This window comes from Bactrocera neohumeralis, chromosome 4 (genome assembly GCF_024586455.1).
Source record: "Bactrocera neohumeralis isolate Rockhampton chromosome 4, APGP_CSIRO_Bneo_wtdbg2-racon-allhic-juicebox.fasta_v2, whole genome shotgun sequence".
In the NCBI taxonomy this organism is placed as follows: domain Eukaryota; kingdom Metazoa; phylum Arthropoda; class Insecta; order Diptera; family Tephritidae; genus Bactrocera; species Bactrocera neohumeralis.
Genome location: NC_065921.1, coordinates 18,033,454 through 18,055,198, shown reverse-complemented (window position 1 = coordinate 18,055,198; position 21,745 = coordinate 18,033,454). Strand labels below are relative to the sequence as shown.

General features: G+C 36.5%; 1 protein-coding gene across 1 annotated transcript in view; it reads right to left on the bottom strand.

Annotated features, from left to right (window-relative positions):
• LOC126756798 (diacylglycerol kinase 1) overlaps positions 1-21,745 on the bottom strand; it is a 197,720-nt gene that overhangs the window by 31,170 nt on the left and 144,805 nt on the right. The window contains exons 10-13 of the mRNA XM_050470188.1: positions 17,925-18,033; positions 14,363-14,494; positions 9,175-9,386; positions 998-1,129 (exon numbers count right to left, since the gene is read on the bottom strand). Of these exons, the coding sequence (XP_050326145.1) occupies positions 998-1,129; positions 9,175-9,386; positions 14,363-14,494; positions 17,925-18,033 (585 nt within the window). The remainder of the gene's footprint in view (positions 1-997; positions 1,130-9,174; positions 9,387-14,362; positions 14,495-17,924; positions 18,034-21,745) is intronic.

Below are 21,745 nucleotides of genomic sequence, written 5' to 3'. Positions count from 1 at the left end.
TTAATTAATATATTATTAATAAATATTAATGAAACAAAATTGATTTCGAACGCAAAATAAAATATTTTTGGATAAGATTTCAAAATTAACTTAACTGAAGTTAACTTAACTTAACTTAGTTTAAGGGAACTTAACTTAACATTACATAATTTAAATTAAGTGTTCTTAACATAACTTAACTTAACTTCACTTATCTTAACTTAACTTAACTTAACTTAACTTAACTTAACTTAACCCAACTTAACTTAACTTAACTTGACTTAACCCAACTTAAATTAAATGGAAACAATTTGAATAAAATTAAATAAGTTTATGTTAACTTAATTTCAATTAATTTAACGGAGCTAAGTAAACTTACTTCACCTAAAAGAGTAAATACACTTAATTCAATTCCAATCAATAAAAATAAATCAATCAGGAAGAAATTAATTTAATATAACTTAATATAAATTAAATAGAAATTGTTGAAGTTTACTTATGATAATTTGACATTAATAGAAAAAATTAATTTAGTGAGATTATATTAATTAAACCTAAATAGACATAGTCTAACTTAACATAACATAACATGACTTAACTTAAGACAACTTAACTCAACATAATATAACTTATGATATAACTTAACAAGATAACATAATATGACTTAACTTAACTTAAACTCACTTTACATAACTTAACTTATCTTAACCGAACTTAACTTAAATTAAATTAATGTAACATAACACGACATATTTCAACTTAAGATAACATAATGTGATTTAACTTAACTTAACATAACTTAAATTCAATTTAATTTAGAGTAAAAAAGTTAGCTAATTAAATTAAACTAATCGAAATTTAAGTAATTAAACTGCTTTGGTCAATAAATTGTTAATGAATTTACTTTTTTTTTTCATCTTATCCAAAAATATAAAAATAACAAAGAACACACAAAAACATAAACAGAAACATAAACAAAAAATGCTTTACAACAAAACTTAACGCATAATTAACTCACTTTATTCGCTTGATTTACCGAGCGCTGGCGATCTAAGACCGCTGGACAGATGGCCGTCGGCGGTATAATTAAATCCGCATATTCGCCCAAAGTACATTCCTTTTTGACCGACGAGGCGCAGCGATTGTGTAGCTAAAAACAAATAGATTATGCAACGGCAAATTAGATAATTTCACGAATTTCAAAGCGGAGGGCGTGCAAGTGAAACGAAAATTAAATGCGTAAAATGCGAAATTGAAAAAGAAGCGACTTGAGAAAGAAAACTTTTGAGAATTTAAGGATAACAAGAGGACAAGAGAATACAGCGACGACATGTTTCTAACGACATTTTCAAATTAGCATAAGTGTCCACGCAGCTGTCGAAATGTGACACATTCGCTTAAGCAGCTGCACGAGCCAACTACAGTAGAGGGCGTCGTGCTTTTGTTTTCAACGTTCTTCTTTATGTCGCTTTTGCGTTTTTGGCGTTAAATATTGAACACGTGTCGTCTGCAACGTGAGCGTTGAATATACTTATATAGTACAATTTTACACACACGCACACAAAATGGTATTTATCTTTTAGTTAACAACTACAAAAGAATAACCACATCACTGGAGGAGGGAAGCAAGAGAATGTCACGAAGGAGCTAACTAGAGTTTCTATATGTACTAGCACAATTTTGTCATTTATCATTTATTTCTTTCTTCTGGCGCACAAAAACTAATTTAAATTACTTGAGGTCTATTGCTTTTATATTAGGCTCATAATTTCTCAGCTAATTAATTGGATTAGTAGCTCGTTAGTGTAAAATTTTCAAACACTCTACGCATCGACACTGTTTTAATTACGTTTAAATTGCAAGCTTGCTTTGAAATATATGCCTGCAAGCGGGTGTGGTTAGGCATTTTCGAGCTTAGTTGAGAAGCATCTTTTAAATTAAAATGGCATCTGCCTGGCAGTAAAATTAAGTTCAGACAAAGCGAATTTATTAAAAGAATTTTAATGTTTTTTCATCTTTTCATAATTAAGCTATTAACACTATTTATATTTATTCGTTTTTTTTCGTCAGGCATCACATTATTATTTGCTTGAATATGTGATCTATATATTATTATATGTATAAAATTGGAGGGGAATTAACCTTTACAGTTTAGCGCTACTGGTAGTCTTTGTAGGCTATAGTCCCATTGGGACTCATCCAAGACATCTTCCCATTAGCACAATGCCCTTTTTAAATACAAAAAAAATTTAAAATTTTTTCAGGAAAAGTTCGGACTTTAAGAAGATCAGTTTCAAGCATTTCAAGTTATGAACTATGCATTTCCATTTTTCGGGCAGGACCCGAATAACATTTACTCAGTTACAGTCTCCACATTATAGTTGGATGTTTGGTGGAAAAAGGAGGCGTAGCACATCTGAACTTCATCTGACCATCGGACCATCATTATATAAATCTTTGTTATTGCCTTCAAAATAGGCTCCTGAGTCCATACAAGTATGTCAACGCTCTGTACAATTTTCCATAAACTTATTAACCGCAGCTTGGCCTTACAAGCCTTCAGCGAATTATGGTTTTTTCGGTTTCGGTTAATTTTTTGAGCGTCACGGTTATACGCGGTTATAGTCGAGTTGACAACAGCGCGCCAGTCGTTTTTTATTTCCGCTATGAGGTGCCAATTGGAGATTCCAAGTGAAGCCAGGTCTTTCTCGATCTGGTTTTTCAACGAAATGGAGGTCTTCCTCTTCTCTTGGAGTTAATTATCTTGAAAAATTGTCTAGGCAAAAATGGTACGGTAGCACTAAAGTGAAAAGGCTATGGTAGTTGACGCTTTACGGATCTTTGAAGCCGTAGAAGGCAGCAGATCTATGCGAATTTGCTTTTTCATCTGCGGAAGTAAAATCGACTAATAGGGACACAGTTGAAGGGTTTTCTGAAAACCCTATTGTTTTATTTCTGAGTAGTAAGAAGGGTATTATCGAGGCCATTATCGAGACCTGCTGTACGGATTTTGAGATGTTATAGTCTGAGAATAGGGAAAATCGGACTACAGCCACGCCTACTTCCTATAAAAAACAATTTAGTTTTCATCTGATATTTTCATTTTCTATTTTGCAAATCGAGCACCAAAATTTATCGGGATAAAACTTTGTGCGAATAATGCCTCTAAAACATGTCACCTTGTAACCAAAAATTGTTCAAATCGGACCAAAATGATTCAATCCGCTTGGTACCAAATATGGGGACCCCTGTGCCTGTAGTTGACTTTTTTCCAAAAATATCTCTCAATATATGAGATATATGACTGAAATTTGGAGAGAATCCTTTCCCGATAATAGTTTGTCAAAAATAGATTGAATCAGGCCAATACTTCCATTAGCCCCGATATAGCTAATTTAAAGTTTTTCGAATTTCGGGGTGACTTTGTATCGCATATATCGGTCAATATGGGAGTTACATATATCAATGAAAATGAGAGGGCGTGTTTTACTCACACTCTTTTCCCCAGCCTCCATATAAATATTATCAGGAGTTTCGAACATCTGGCTGACCTTGCTCCATATGATTGGTGATGGTATGTGAGGTTCTTTAATGAAACCCTGGGCACATATTATTGGTGTGTGGCATATTAATAACATGTGTTATTGACAAAAAAGATAAACTCGGTTCGATACTACCTCGATCACCCATATTTGAATATAAAATTCTACTAGCATCTGAAGGAAATTCACGGACTTATGTATGTTCGGTTATATTCAAACATAGCTCTTCTTTACGTATTTTCTACTACGTAAAAGAGTAAAAATTTCCCACTTTTCGGCGTCCTGTATGGAAAATTAAAGCGCAAATCAATTAACAAGCAAAGCCACCAATGACGCCACAGGCAATTGCACAGCTTGAAATTCTAAATTTATGCCATTATGTTGTATTGTCATTCGCGTGGCATACGCTAATACCGAACACAAACCCAACAACAACAACAAAATAACATTTACTCATTTTGCCTCAGTGTTGCAATTTCGAAAATAAACAAATAACAAAAACAGCAGCAATCAAGTGACAGCAGATATAAGAGACAAGCGACAAGTGACACGACGCCGAGGGGAGCTTGAAGCGTAAGCGGAGGGGATTTGAAAATGCAAACGCATATTGCAAACTGCACAGCAAGTTAAGTGTGTTATTATTGTTGCAACATTGCATGTCAAATTAAAATTGCGAATTGCTGTCAATAAAGTTGGGGGAACACACACATTCACACATATAACTATATTTCTGAAAATGTGGTAGCGTTAACTGCGACAGCTCACCGCATAAATGCACTCACATACAAACAAACATATTTAAATCTGTGAGCGAGCGCATGAGCGCCATTATACCGTGAATAGATGCAAATTCCCGCATAAATATGTATGTAAATGCAATAAACAAATGCAAACATAAAAGAGGTGTCACAAAACGACTAACGAATTCCCAACCAAGCCAAGGCAAATGACTTTGATTGGCGGCGTGGGAACGCCGCAAGTGCTGCGCTGGCGTGAACGAAAGGCGGGAACAGAGTCTCTGCGCTTTAAGAGCAGAGCGAAGATACCGTCATTGAGTGGATTTTGCTGCAGCTAAGGTGTGCATTTGAGGCGACAAAGTACACGCACCCCAGTGCCACGCACGTGACAGGTGCTGCGTAACGACTTGAGTTGACAGCTGTGTGGCGGCTATATGTAAAAATTATGCAGACAGCACCGGTTGGTATTTGAATGGAAAATTCTCACGAAAATTGTGCATTTTATTTCCAGTTGCAATTGACGGGAGGGGCTAGATCGACAAAGTTTCCAAAGTGCGTGGCAAATAGAATAAAGCGTTTTATTTAAGTTGCGCAGCACTATCTTCTTACTAAATGTAAATGTATTCTTACCTACAGGTAGTAATATATCTTTAAGTTTTGGAAGCTTCTGGTAAATGTTTTCAGTTAACTTTATTTTCTGAGTCTGCAATTTTCTAGCTAGATATTTTATATAAATTAATATTCCAAAATATTAATATAAAATTCGGGCTTGTCTATACTACTATTAGCAAATATAGTAAGATTTTGTTTATAAGTTTTTTCAATTTCACTTTTCTTAGGCACATGTAATCCTTCAAAATGGTTTTCGAAGATCTTTTCGATATTCCAATGATACTAGTAAGAGATCTGACTGTTAATCGTCGATTCTTAAGCACAAATTCCTTTATTTTATTGACGTGTCGACCATCATAGTAGAGGATGTTGATGTGAAACACGTTTGGTTCCAACAAGAAACCGTTACATACCATATAGCCTACGAAGCATACAATTTTTTGAAGGGGGTTTTTGGTGAGTGCATTACTTCGCGTTTAGACCTCCAAGTTCATTCGATTTAACACCGCTGGACAATATTTGTTTGTTGTTTTGGGTTATATGAAGTCGTTTGTCTACGCAGATAAGCCAGACACGATTGCCACCTTGGAGGAGAATATTTGGTGCGTTATTTCTGTTATACGACCCAAAATTGCTGAAAAAAGTCGTGGAAAATTGGGTTCCTCGGCTGGAGCCAACCGCGACGATCACTTGCCTCAAAACATTTCGATATTATAAAGATAAATCCTTGGTCATAACATTAAATTTTATAAGTTTTGTTTCTTCTTGAATATCATTTGTCTAAGAAAACACCTTTATAACTATTTATTTAAATATTTATACTCTGAACAGAAAAACTGTCCGAACAAAATTAAGATAAAGATCTGATATGAGATATGCTTCGATTCTGCTGATTTCAGCTGATTGTTCAGCGCCAAATTGTCTTACTACTATTAAACGCCTTAATGTACAAAATTGCAATATTTCAAACATTATATATATCCTAATTAACTGCTCCAAACGCAATCCGCACTACTATTACTACTTCGGAAATGCACTGATTTTGATACAAATTCGTAAATGGCATACTTAATGATGGTAATTAACCTTTGTAGGCGCATAATGTTTATGTGTTGTTCACACAATTCGTACGCTAATAGGCAGACAGTGCCATAGGCGGAATTTGTTTGGGGAGGGGATAGAAGAATTTTAACTTTGTTTGTATTTTTTGTTTAAGAAAAATGATTGTACAAATAAAAAGCTTCTTGCTGTACGAGTATTCCGTTCATTTATACAAACGCGCTTTGTAATTAATTATGTGTGCCTAAAATTAGGAAGAAATTGAAGCTATATTCTACAGTTATTTGGATTTGTGTCGTGAAGGTATTTTATAGATTAAAATATGAGCCGAAGACACGAAATCGACATGACAATATAATTCAATGTAGATTAGTCGAGTTTTATTATTTATCTGCCGAAATTCTTTATTTATATTGTCTCATTATTTGATGCTTTCGATTCTCAGATATATGTAAATATAGAACAATATTGAGTCTAGAATAACTTGCTCCGATTAACACCAAACGACGCTAATTAACGTCAGTTGATTTAGAGGGTTATATTCACAAAATCGAATTACATATGTTTGAGAATATTTCGAAAATTTGAAGTTAGTCCGGCAAGCAGTTTTGGCATATTCGTAAGAATTTCCTTCACTTAGTGAAATCGGTTCCCAAAATTTTAAAGTTTTTCTTTAACTTTTTTCTGGAAACCCAGTTTTCAGGGTCGTTGAAAAAAATTTTGTCGAAATGACCTTATCGGTCGTCTTAACATTTTCACAGGATCTTCTAAGATATATTTTTTCGATTTTTAAGTCATTCTGAATTGTAAATTTTTCACAAAAACAAAAATTTTTTTCAGGCGCTGCCACTTTCTCCCATTTGACTAGCGCTTCAATTATTATCTGTAGTCGTCCTTTGAAATAATTGATATTGTGGGTTTTTGGATTTTTCTTTAAATTTACTTTATTGATTTTTATTTATCAAAAAAATGCCTGTTCAACAAAAAAAATGTTCACGAAATAATGCTCTTTTCTGACTTATAAGTGGATATAAGACCATAGCTTTATACATTTTATTAACGCGTGAGTGACAGCATTACCAAATGTCAAGACAAGATAATCATTAGTGTTTGGTATACACTTTCTTTCTGAAGTACATAACGCTCATTCGAAGATTTTTACGATGTGCGAAATTATTCAACAAAGAAATTCCATTAAAATTGTTTGTGCGGAATCAAATTTCTGGTGCAGAAATAATCAGATTGTTGGAAAAGACCTTCGGTGATAATTGTTTGTCGCGAGCAAGTGTTTGTGATTGATACAAAATATTTAAAGAGTGTCAAGGACGTGTTGACGACGAACCACGTCCAAGACGGCCATCAACATCAACTGTTGATCAACACGTCAATAAAATTAAGGAATTGGAGATTGAAAATCGACGATTAATAGTGAAAGATCTTACTGGTATTGTAGGAAGATCGGGAGGATCAGTAAAAAACATTTTGAAAGATCACTTGAACCTAAGAAAAACGAAAGTATAACTGATGCCAAAATAACTAAATTTTTTCCGAAAAAAAGTGTCGTGTTCTTCTATGAAACAATGCTTTCTCACTAACAGACTCTCATGAAGTGTATTATTTCCGACGATAAGTCTTCGCTCTATGCTTACGACCCGGATCCGACGATCAATCGATTGAAGACAATAGATATGAACCGCTCCGCGCATTGAAGACTATTCCGGAAATTGTCTTTAACAACTGTTTCGAGAATTGGCAAACACGTTGGCACAAGCGTATTGTGACCAAGGGTGTTTAGTTTGAGGGGACGACATAGATTTTGAAGAATTAATTAAGAATTTTAAAATTATGAACAAAGTCTTATTATTTTTTGCTCATAGTAGTGCTCTTATGCTATTTAAATGGACCAATTAATTTCACAGGTACTTGGACTACTTAGACATGAGTTAATATTGCATAATACAGACTGTAGAATTTTTCCTTCTCTTCCCTATATATCTGAGAAAACAGACAACTCCCGATTTCACTATGAGAGCATTGTCCATCGAAATCTGCTAAATTACCGCCCTTTGATAATACCATATGTAAATATTTTATATAAATTGAATTGTGTGTGAATATTTTTCCATGGACTAAGTTTCGTTCTGAGGAATCTTTTTTGACAAAAACAACACTCTGGAGGTGTTGAGTGACGCTGATGATTGTCTGATTTGTGGAGAGAGGGTATAACTGTCTGTCTGTACTTACAGCCCTTTTCGTTCCAAATGAGTATTCGTTGTGCAAAATGTTTCAATCAACAGCTTACTCTCAGAGAACAATATTCTTGTGTTGAATTTTGTGTTTAATTAGTAAAGAATTTCAAATCACCCGATAATATTATTTGTCGAAGAACAAATATATTAAAAAAAATTCAATTTTTTTAAGAAATGCGTTAAATTTTTTCCAGTTTTGGTAACACAAGCGAGAAATGTATAAACATATTTTTTAGACCCAGCCGACAGCAGGATTTAAAACGAACCTACATTATTTGTTTGAGCTTTACTAAGTGAATGCATACATCGCCCTTATCATGCCTCTGACTTCAAGCAGTGAACTGTACTGGAAACCGCTAAGTTTTCATTCAATCACTTCTGTTATCATGAAGGACTAGTGCAAAAGGTGCAAAATTTCTCGCAGATGCCTAATATACCCTCTTCTAAGCATTTGCACTTACAACTATGAATAATGCACCACTGAAAGTCAAGCCAAAGCCTCACTATTGCGTTTAACTGCCATGCACACATACCTACATAATTGAATTTGCAGTTCCACATGTGGAAATGTACGTTTGTGTTGCTTCACTTTCTGTGTGTTTGCCATCCGGGTGAAGCTACTTATACTTAACTGTGCATGAAATATCTACTCTTTCATACTTTCATCTTTATATGTGTGCTTGCAACTGGCTTTCCTAGTCTAATTTAAGGCTTAACACTCAGCTTCAGCAGCTTATGCGTATGTATGTGTGTGTGATTAAGTATTGCAAAATATATTTCCGAAGGGATGGGGGAACACACCTAAGAAGGTTACGGCTCGTTCAAGGAAGGCAAAGCCATAAACTACTTACAGCTCAATATATCTATGTCAATTTTGCTTCCCGCTACCTCCTCACCCACACACACATGCGTTTCAAATTGACTGTTATCAGTCACCACACAACAACAACAACGATAAATTTAATACACATGCAACATTTAGTAGGTACTACTTACCATCATGTGGCACCAGCGACACGTCAAGCCGGTGATGCCGTGATATGCCTTAATGCGTTTGCGACACTTGGAGCAGCGGCCATAGCAATTGCCATCGACCCAATGGTGCAACATGTCGCCGCCTCCCTTGGCTTTCTTTGTTTTTACATAGGTGGTGATGCAAGAGGGTGGTGCACGTTGCACGCAACGTTCGTGCACCGTATATTTGCATACTGTTGTTGTAATATATGTTATTGTTGTTGGTATTTGTTATTGTCGTTGGTCATAATCAGCAGTTGTCAGCACCGTTGACATCATCAGCACGGCGGTGAGTGCCCGTAATAATTTCGCGTTGTTGTTTTTATTTTTGTGTATTGCATTGGAAAGCGTGCGCAAAAATTTGCATTTAGCGGTGTGTGGAAGAGAAGAGAAAAATAAACACATGTCAGCAACATTTGTTAATTGCGAATTCGTGTCAACTCGTAAAGTTTTTCATTTCCACTTGGGTTTTTGCGAGTTTTCAGCTATCACTTGACGGCTGTTTGCGTGTTTGTGCTTGTGGGTGTGTGTGTGTGTGGACACCTACATGCGTTTACATAAGTACTTACGATTGACTTTAATGGCTAATTTATGCAAACGCACGCAATAGAATTTTATTGACTGGAAAATTTTCTTTACAAGTAGCTATTTACTTGTACTACTACATATGATATTATTATACCCTGAACAGGATATATTAAGTTTGCCACGAAGTTTGTAACACGCAGAAGGAAGCGTCGGAGACCCTATAAAGTATATACATATATAAATGATCAGTATGTTGAGCTGAGTCGTTTTAGCCATGTCCGTCTGTCTGTCCGTCTGTAAATATACGAACTAGTACCTCACGTTTTAAGATATCGTTTTGAATTTTTGCAAACGTCATTTTCTCTTCAAGAAGCTGCTCATTTATCAGATCTGTCGATATTGGACTACTATAAAATATAGCTGCTATACAAACTGAACGATCGAAACCAAGTTCTTGTATGGAAAGCTTTCATATTTGACAATGTATTTTCACCAAAGTTGGCGCAGGTTATTTTCTAGGGCAACAATGTAATCTCCGAAGAAATTGTTCAGATCGAATGACTGTAGCATATAGCTGCCATACAAACTGAACACATAGTTACTAAAAGAAATGCACCTGTGAAGGGTATATTAGCTTCAGTGCAGCCGAAATTAACGTTTTTTCTTGTTATACAAGGTCTGTCGCAAAAGAAAAAGAACAGAAATATAACTGTTTCTGGTGGCGCCACCTATTGGTGGGTATATGAACTAAAAAGTTTGATCTCTTGTTGACATTTCGTAAAAATTTTAAGACAATTGGTTAACTACAATCGATGTTATCGATCAAAAAGTGACAGCAGCTTTTGGTCATCGGTCGTAAAATGCAAAGAGCAAATATTAAATTTTGTTTTAAACTTGGAAAAACGTTTACTGAAACATTTAAAATGATGAAAAAAGTTTATGGTGATCAGTGCCTATCCCGCAGTAATGTGTATGAGTGGTTTAAGCGATTCCAAAAAGGTCGTGAGGACCTCTGTGACGATCAGAAGTCGGTCGTCTTTAGAAGTCAAAAATAAAGACAATGCTGATTTGTTTTTACGATTCCGAGGGTATTGTACACCTAGAGTTCGTCCCAGCTGGCCAAACGATTAATGCTGTGTTTTACCTTGGTGTTATGAAGCGTCTTTTGTCACGCATTCGTCGTGCTCGACCACAATACCGTGAGGCAGGGTCCTGGCGCCTGTTGCACGATAATGCGCCGTGTCATCGGTCGACGCTTGTCACTGATTTTTTGACAAGAAACTCCATATTAACCATTAATCACTCACCCTACTCACCTGATCTGGCACCCTGTGATTTTTACCTATTTGGAAAACTTCATTTGCCCATGAAAAGACACTGGTTTCAGGACATTTCAGCTATCGAAAAGGCGACGACCGGTATTCTCAAGAGCATTCCGAAAAATGACCTTAAACACTCTTTTGAAATGCTAATTGACCGAGCTAAACGCTGTATCGAAGCACAAGGAAACTACTTTGAATAAAGAAATATAACTTTTGAAAAATATTAATTTTTTGTTGTTTTTTTTAACAGTCCTGTTTCTTTTGCGACAGACCTTGTATATAATACTTTATGGAGATCTTCGTTTTTACTTATTTAATTTAATTTTTATTTTTTTAGATTTAATTGTTTTAAAGAAGTTTTAACAGGTCAATTGAAAGTTCCCGGCCTACCATATTAAACCCCATTTTTTTTGGCAACATTCGACTTTTTTCTTTCAATATAGTGCCCTTCAAGGCTTATATACTTATTATAGAGACCCTTCAACTTTTTGATACCATTTTCGTAGTATGATTTGTCCTTTTCTACAATATAGGCCTAGGTTCGGCGGTCAGCTCTTCATTCGAAAGAAATTCTTTCCAGCGAGTATTTTTTTGAGATTTGAGAACAGTAAATAGTCGCTGGGGGTCAGATCTGGGGAATACGGTGCATGTGGAAGCAATTAGCAGCCCAATTCGTGGATTTTTACCATTGTGTTCACTGACTTGTGACACGGTACATTGCCTTGGTGAAACAGCAGTTTATTTTTCTTCAAATACAGCTGTTTACGGAAATTTCGTCCTTCAAACGCCCCAATAACGCTGTATTATAGTCGCCGTTTCACCAGATCTTACCAGACGCCAGGGGTCGATCATATTCTCTCTAACAAAACTCTTCCGATACTCTTCTTTAATTTTGAGCAATATATTCGTATACTCGCTCCATCAACAACAAATATCCCTAAGCTGGGACGACCTGTCAGAATTGGACCGTCGGGCGCATTGAAACTTTCGCCACCTCTTGAAGAAAATAGGACAGATTGTTATCTCAAAAACTGGCAGATTAGTTTGCTTATATATAGACAGACGGTCAAGGCTAAATTGACTCAGGTCGTCACGTTTTCTTCTGGCTTTTACAAATTTAATATACTTTGGGCTGTAGTATTAAATAAATATTTCATAAGAAATTTTAAATATATGTATGGGAGGGAAATAAAATTAGTAGCTTTTATCGGTCAATAAACCGATGAAAATGCTGACTTCTTTCTAATAAATGGCTTGAGCTCTTTCTAGCGAGTTCCTCAATTTTTCTTGATAAATATATTGTACAATTTCGCTAAGATCCATAGAGTTCAGTTGCTAACTATTCGGCAATAATGGAATAATATGATTGATGCCTACAAAACATCTGCTTCGCCAAGATAAATGATGGCTTTCTCGTGCTAATGCTGCTAACTCCGAGCTGCATTAGAGTTTTGAAAAAGTTTTAAATTAAACCTCCTGTTACATTTTAGCATTTGTTAATCCGTCTATAAAGATGGCTTTGAAACATATTTTGTCCGCATTGATGTTACTGAATGCGAAAATCCTTCCCAATACTTCATTTGTCCATACTACTATCTTCTACATAGTCAAAAATGTGCGTTTAACTACTTTGTGATGATCTAAATCGCAGAAATTTAGAATTTGTGACCCGTGATTAACAAAAGTTTCCTAGCTCGATATTTTTTCCCAATTTTTTGTCTTTAAATTCTATTAAAACTTGTTTCGATCATCAAAATTTCCTGAAATATTTATTGGACTGTGCAGTAACCTCGTATCGCATGTTGGCCAGAAGGGTCTTGGGAAGCAGGGCAGCAATGGGAAGTGTTGACTGAAGCAACCAACTTCACTTCTACTGAGTGCCAGGCCACAAAGGCAACGCGGGCATAGAAATAGTGGACGAGATTGTCAAAAATGGTGTACGGCTAACACAAGAAAACGTGATTTACATTGGGAAACCCATGCATTGCCTATATGGTCTCGACAGAAGCATGGTAAAGAAAATCAAAACTCGATGGTGGAAATCTAGGTGGAAAACTGCAAAAGTCATGTGCAAAACGGTAGATCGGAAGTATACAAAATTCTTATTGGCACTCAATAGGAAAGACTGTTGGAACATGCTGAGGATACCAACTGATCACTGTTTGGTGGAAGGTTTGAGTTGACAGGTCGAGAAGGCTGCTGGAAATGTCTAGAGCAAGGCACCAGAGAAACAATGGATCATCTTTTGTGCACTTGTTTCGCATTGGCAAGACTACGCTATAAGCATCTGAGGTCCACAAGGTATGATACACTGGAAGAGAAATCGATAATGAGGCCGCATATTCTGCTGAAATTCGCGTTAAGCGCTGGCAACCTAAAGGATGACTAGTCTTCTTGGACCTATCAGCTAAACTCTATCTGGTATCGCAAAGGACCATAACTGGTTTATGCGTGACTTATTGGCCTCCCAGATTAACCTACCCTACCCTAAGCTATTGGATTGTCATATCAAGGAAACGTAAGGCTCCATTTAAGACAGTATTACTTAGTTTTCAAAGTAGCTTGTTAATTAAATTACAACGAAATTACCGTTCATTTATGATGATATGCGATGAGCACCAAGATGACTTTTGACAGACTTTGGCTAAAACTTAACTTAGTAGCCAAATAAATGATTCAATAAAACTATAAATAGTATTCAGTGTAATTTTCGGCATAGGCAAATAAACAGACTCTTAACTGAAACATTAAGATACTGTTATATTACATTTACCCTACATTTGATTTTAATTACATGTGTTTAAATGGGGAATAGTGGTATTTAAATCAAATTGTGTATGACTAACGAACTTATTTTGTTTATGCAAATTCGCTCCGATGTAAAATTCATTAGCCTAAATTTGAGTTATTTTCGCTCGCTTGTGTAGGCTTTTATGTAAATGCGTATGAAGCAATTTCTTGAAGCAATTTACGTGCCGAATGATTTCCGGCAAATGTAATGCACTCGACTGTGCAAACAAATAAGCACCAACAAACGCATGAACGCACCACACACACACACACATACGCCTACACATACACGTATGTGCTTGCAGTGGCGCATTTGGAAAATGTAAATTTAAATAAATACCCATCTATCCGTCGCTTCCCGTCAGCCAGCCAGTTGCAATTTAACTTTTCACTTACAGAGTTATTTGAATTTCCGGCGTTTAAAGTGAACTTCATCACGAACCGGAAATGCACTAAGGCACATGCAAGTGCAACACACACACACCCACTATTTTGTATATGGTATATGTTTGTGTCGAACTTGTACTTACACACACAGCAGAGACCCTTTTTGCCAAGGCCGACCAACATATTCAGGCAGAGATTACAATATGCCGGCTTGCTGAAATGTTTTAAGCGCCACACATGAATGCCATCCTCCTTCAGTGCCGTATTGTCAACGCCTGCAATGAGAGCATAAAGAAAAAAATATAGTTTTAGAGTATTGAATGTGGTAAGAGATGCACACACACATGTCTAAATGATTGAAAGCGTAAACGAGCGTAATGGCAATATGTAAGTAAAACATACAAGGGTGCGAAGCAGCGAGTGCAATCAAATTTAATTATATGTATGAGTATATTTCCGGCGGATATTTAAATTTAATTCATTTGCTGAAAAATATTTCATTTGGGACCCAGCTTAACTCCGTTCAGTCAGATTCGAGTTCTAGATGTCTTACTTGTGACTATTAAGGAAATTATACAGAAGAAACCCTTAACGAGATCTTTGAGGATCACTGTTGTGACATTTAACATTTTTTCCGCTTTACCTTAATGCACTTACATATGACTCGTGATATACACTAAGCTAAAAACAGTTTAAATATTGAACTTAAAAACAATGAATTCAGCATCGCGAAGGTAAACAGAACATATGATCAAATATTAACCGTACTAGTCTATAGCTATAAATATTTTTTTTCATTAATTGGTTGTCTTAATACGATTCAAAAAATTTGCCTATGACTTTTTGATTGAATTTTTATTCTGAAAAAAATGTTAGCTAGTTTCTTTGCAAATTTGTGTTTTCAATGGAAATACGATTACGAAATCCGTCAAAATGTTGAAGAAAAGATTTGGAGACTTCATCACGAACAAAGTATTTGAGTGGCACAAAGGATTCAGTGAAGATCGTGAAGTCATCGAAAACATACATGACTCCAGTTGTTCCTCCACTTCTGTTATTGAGTCTGCGGTCATTAAGGAGATACTAACATCTCTTATGGATCGACTCAATAAATTTTGGTTAATGTTTTGTATATGAAGCGTATCAATGTTAAACTCGTACCAAAAAACTGCATGTTTTTCAAAAATGAGTTTCAGTAAAGGTCGCGAAAGAGAGGCTTGATAACATAGCTGAGAATCCCACATTCATTAAGCTCATAATTACTAGTGACGAGACGTGGTTTTATAAATATGAAATTAATCGTAACCAATAAATCAAAATTAGCGGAAGGCTCTGAACGCCACCCGACCCGAGATTTATAACAAGAATATGGAAAATATGACGTTGGTATACTTGTATTGGCTCAGGAACATATTTTGAAGGTGATAATTGATTTGTGTTAAAAGTTTCCGTGAGAATATTTTTTTGGAAGTTCGGATCAAATGTGATTAGATCTTATTACTTGAAAATTTTGCTTCACTTATGTAAGATTTCCATTTTGATAAGATTTTCAGAGTTTAGAATACCTTATGTGCAACATGTGGCTTCTGAACAAACTAAAATATGGTTATATTTCTTCAAGAAAGGTCGTTCATATGTCTTCCAACGTAAAAGTTTTATATTGGAACGCAACGCTGTCACAAAAGTAATAAATGTAAAGTAGCGCTGGGTTTAGTGATGTGTCTGCAAAATGTGTTGCTGACTTCTTAAGAAATAAACGAATTCACCGAATTCATCACCGTTGATGACACGTTATGAATTATATTTGCCAACGAGTGCCGTACGTTTGATGATATCACAATGATTATGAAGGAACAGAAATATGCCACGCAGACAACTAATAGGTCAGGTTAGAATAGGTGAGGTTTGATGGGCTAAGGCGGTCTGCTATATGCAGTCCTTTGTGAAGCCATAGAAAAGAAAAACTTCTGTGTTCGAACTTATAAATTAACAAAGCGCTTAGGAGCCAATAAAAATTTGTACAGGCGTTTAATTTCCATTCCCGCCACTTCGGTGGGATGTCTGAAGGCACCCAAGTGTTTAAGTCTTCACCTTCCAGGGGGAAGGGAGGGAGAGGCTAACCTTACTGAGGGCAAAGAGATTACAAGATCTCTTGCAATTGATCTTGCGCCAAAAGGCTTTTTTGACAGCGTATGCACCGATGGTGGCTCAGCGCTGACCAATCTCCGGTGAAGCTCAGCTATTTGCTTTACAACTTCCTGCGATTTTGCTGTGTGTGTGTAATATGCTGTCACCCATACTAGTCTTATCACAAAGACACTCGATGCTATTGATAGCGAGGTTAGGCATTCCTTGATAAACCCTGAATGCACTGTTAATGAGTTCAAGGCTACTATCGCCGCCCTGCTATCTGAGTGAATGGTCATTTCTCTGAAGGAGGCAGCACTCCGGAACAGTAAATCTACTGCTACCTTAAAAGCTGCACCCTCGGCTTTGAAAACACTGCAATAGTTAGGAAATCTGAAGTTGGAGTTGATGGAGATCTGCTGACATTAAACCCCTCCAACAACCTTCCCCCAAGCTTTGACCGATCCGTTAAGAAGCTCGCTGCCCCTCTCTTCCAACGGCTTCTTCCCACCTACTACTTCCTCGTCGGTATGTAAGCAGAAAAAGAGCTGTAATAGATCGGTTTGTCGACTTCATGATCCAAGTGATCCCAGCATGAAGTCAAAGTAGGATTTCCAAGTGTTCGGACACTTGTTCTTTTAGGAACCCAGATTCTCTGAGTCTGATATCAGCTCACGCAGCCATATACCTTCCGACGATGTCTACGGGCACCATGTGCAAGATGACGGTAAGTGCCATGATTGGCATGAGTGGACCTTAGTGCAGCACACATGCTGATGAGTGCCGTCCGTTGGATAGTCTCGAGTGCTTTGCAAGTGGGTTTTTTCTAGAGCTCCCCACCACATAAAGACTTCATAGAATATGATGGGCTTGACTATGTTGTCGTAGAGCCAGAGGACCACTTTTGGTGATAGACCCCATCTTTTGCCAATGTCACTTCTACAGCAGTATTGGGAAATCGGTGCCTTTTTTGCTCTCTCTTCAATGCAAGCCTCCTATCCAGGATGCGCTCTAGATATTTCAATGTATCCGCTAGTTGCAGACGGATGTCTTCCAATCGGGGCAGCGGTGCCACCGGGATATTGTATCTTCTAGCAATAATAAAACCATGTCGGCTTTATTTGGGTTGATGGCGAGATCGCTTTCGACTGCCGAATTTGTTACGACGCTGAGCAACTGTTGGCAACTCTGCTCAGTGGTTAACAGCAAAGAGTATTTTCCCAAATATTTTCTTAAAAATTTGCCCTAAAATTTAAATCTTTAAAAGACATCACCAAAGTTGCATGTAATTATGTAAGGGCTCATTAAAAAATCTAGTTGATGAAAAGTTTAAATAAGGAAAATAGTTAGCAAATCAACGCGCACAATTGCCACAACGCAAAGCAAAGAAAGTTTGCTACAACTTAATTGTCGCTGTCTCAAGTTTGCTTAAAGCAAGTTAAGTAGTCATTTTACTTGAAGAAGTTGCCGGCACTTTTGTCTTTTGTTAAAGAAGAAACGGCCAAAGAACACGCCTGACACACCCTTTATAAACACACGCACTCATACATGCATGCACGCAAAGAAGATAATACTTACCCAAGAGCACGAGCAGTGGAATGGTTGTCAGGCCGCCACGCTGCCACTCTTCCAGTGAAACAGTTCCATCGGCATCATAGTCAATTTCCACCATCATATCTTGCAGAATCTGTGAAGTAAAAAGAAAGTAACAGAAAAAGATTAAGAAAGGTAATATAAGAGCAGAAAGTATGTGAGTGGAATGTGTGGGTGATAACACTTTATATGTAAATAAGTGCATATGTTTGAGTATGCGTGTGTAAATATGTATATGTGTCGTATGTATGCATGTGCACACATAGATTTACGCAAATATATATTTGCGTCTCCATATTCACTTGTATTAAAGCAGCTGAAGGCATACAGGGCGTATGAGTAACCTCGAGCCAAATATGCCCAAGCAGTTAAGCGGCGCTCGGAGTACTGTGAGTAGCAGCAATTCAAGTAACTACATATGTACGTTTCTTTAGTGTTGAATGCTGTGGGCATGATATAAGCCTGAAAAATGCTTTTTCTTCTTCTCCTTCTTATTGTTGCTCTTCTAGCGGGCTTTCGCTTTTGTTGCCACGTCGAAAAAGAGTTAATAGCGGTTGCCTGCCAGGGTTAACGCGCTTTGCTAGCGCAAATATATTAAGAATTTCCATTGAAATTTAATTCCGTATAAACCGTTCGCGGACAGGCAACAGCAAGGGAGGGTGGCGGGTCTCAAAGCCCTCGCAAAGGCATAAGGCAGGCTGTTGCAGATGAAAAGTTGATGAAAAATAGCAAAGCGGCAGCTAAGTAACTGCGATGAATTGCGATTGTGTGCGCAGTTGAACAGCTGGAAATGTAATTTTCAGCTCTATTGCGGCGCAATAAACAATATAAAAATATAATTTGTTGCATAAAAAACGCAATGATAAAAATGCTTTGATGTGCGCGAATGCGAATGCTCGGTTGGCGGAACTATATAACTTTTGTTACTTGTTTTATTACATTTCCTTGTGCTAAATTTGTTGTGAAAGAAATTGTGACGCTTTTGTAGCAAATTGGTGGTATTTCCTTGTGATGAAGTCGTATTTAAGTAAAGAGCATTTTTGACACGAACTTGTCGGAAATGATTTGTTCGGATAGTCTCTTTGAAATTTATTTACTTGGTTTTATTAAAGATAGATAGTATGCAACATGCGGTTGAATACACATATTTTAAATTATGTAGGGAATTATTTATTTTTTTGTTTTGAAAAACAGGTGATTGTAGCAACTCTGGTCTGATTTTATTATTATTCTTTGCCGTTAGATCCAATTATTAATAAATAATATTTAGCTTAGAAAGTAATTAGTTAGTTTGGGTTGCAGTTGTTTTCCTATATTCTATAGATGCTGATTTTTTTTGACACATCGTTTTCAAGAAGAAATAAATTGCATATGACCTAATGATAGGCCAAATTGTTGCAACAATTGTATCCGCATGTCAGAAATAATGCGCCAATTATTCTCTTTGAAGTCGTTAATAGTGTTGGGTTCTTTGCGTAATCAAGCAATTTCACTGTACCTCACAAAAAGTAGTTCAGCTATGTTAAATTGCACGATCTTGAAGGCCACGCTACAGGCCCACTACGCGGGATAGTGCGCTCACCAAAAGTTTCATTCAATACATTGATTGATTCGTTGTCTATATGGTATGAAGCGCGATCTTGTTCTAATTAAATTATTAAAGAACCATTCAACCGAAAGTGAGCTTCTTCGCGGAACATCGGGTTCGGTGGCTATCTCGTTTTGACATCATTCAACGAATGTACGACTCACTTGATGGCCGTTCTTCCTCAATTCTTGCACTATTTAGATTTTGTAAGCCCGCAAACCAAGATCTTTTCGTAAAATTTACTACAAAGTGGATGGGCACGAACTGTTGCTCGCGATGGCGAATGGCGGATATTTTGTAGTATGGCGTCACTGAAAATCTTCTGGAGTAAGTCCGTTCACTATGTACTGGCAAGAAAAGTATAAATCAAGTAACAACTGTAAAAAAAACCAACTCCGAAAAAAGCATTGCCTCATTGAAAACCATTCGTTAAAAAACAACCGTTATTTAGTTATTATTTGAAAGAGAAAAGGTTTGCCACGATGTTTGTAACACACCGAAGGAAACGTAGGAACCCTATAAAATATACATACAAGGTGCTTTCCAAAGTAAACAGGACTAAAACAAATGGTTTTTTCGGCAAAATCAATTTATTTTATTCAAAATGGTCTCCTTATGCTTCAATACAGCTTTTTGCATGGTCCAAAAGCATGTCGAACGAGTGTTTTAGCTCGTTGGCCGGTATGGCCGCCAGTATGCCGGTGCAAGCCTTTTGAATGGCCTCTATGTCTACATAACGCGCTTCCTTTCATGGGCAAATGCATTTTTCGAACGGTTCCATATCAGGTGAATACGGGGAGTGGTTAATGGTTAATGTGCGATTTTTGGTCAAATGATCGGTCACAAGCGTCGATCGATGAGACGGATTCTGAGCAATTTTTGGTCGTCAGTCAATTTGTGCGGAACAAACCGTGCACACACCTTTCGTAAGCCCAAATGTTCGGTCAAAATGCGATAAATCGATGTTTTGGAGATGTTCAATTCCATTTCCATGAATTTCTATGATGATTTCAGCGGATTTTTGATGAATTCATGCACAGTTTCGATGGAATTTCCGGTGATCACGGATTTTGATTGAACCACATGTTGATCGTCATTTATGTCCTCACGACCACTTTGAAAACTGCACTCTGCTACGGGATAGGTAATCATCGCCATAAACATGTTTCATCAATTCAAACGTTTCGCTAATAGTTTTACCAATTTTAAAACAAAGGTTTATGTTCGAAGCTCATTTTCGCACCTATAACACAAACACACTGACACCTAAAACGCAATAACTTCACTTCCAATCAATGAGTGTCATGAAATCACTGGACAATGGATGAAGATAGCAGATTCTAATGCACCAGTCGACATATAGAGGAACGCTAGATTCAAAAAGTCCTGTTTACTTTGGAACGCTCCTTGTATATCTAATTAATCAGCATAACGAGCTGAGACGGCTTAGGCTTGTCTGTCTGTTCATCTATCAATATATATGCGAACTAATTTTTCTGTTTTTGAGATAAAGATCTGAAAATTTATAGCTTATAGCTGTCATACAAAGTAGAAAGTTCAAGTTCAATTGAAATCAAGTTCTTTTATGAAATTTGTGTATTTGAGAAGAGTTATAATGCAACCGAAGTTAACGTTTTTTTCTTGTTTTGTTTGGAAATATTCAAAAATATGTTAATTGTTTTCCGTTTTAATTCAAACTACCATGTGGTTAATTAGGGTTGGATAACCAACTCTTAATTTTGACCGTAAGAGTTTTAAAGTAATGAAAAAAGGACTTTTTATTAGAACTCGCCTTTGAAGTTGACTTGTTTGAGTTTTTTTGGCGACATGATATATTTCTTCTCTTTCTGCTACCTTCTGCTGAGCAAATAGTGAAGATAATGCAAAGTGTAACAAATCGAGACACAAAATAGCCATCAGTTATTGGCGAATTTTTAATATAATTACAAGATTCAATCTGCACTATCTGCCACTGTAGACACAGCGTTGAATGAGTAAATAGCTCACAGCTTTAACTCAGTAAAAAAAATTACAAATTAAGCTTTATATCAAAATTAAACTCATAACCTTGAGTTTACTCAACTATTTATGTAAAAATATGCGCAAATATATTAAGTTTAAAGACATTTGCTTTAAGCTTCAATTTTTTTTTGCGTCCGCGCTCACCCGCCCACCAACATTTCAATTTATTTAATTTACTTTGATGCAGCCATATTTG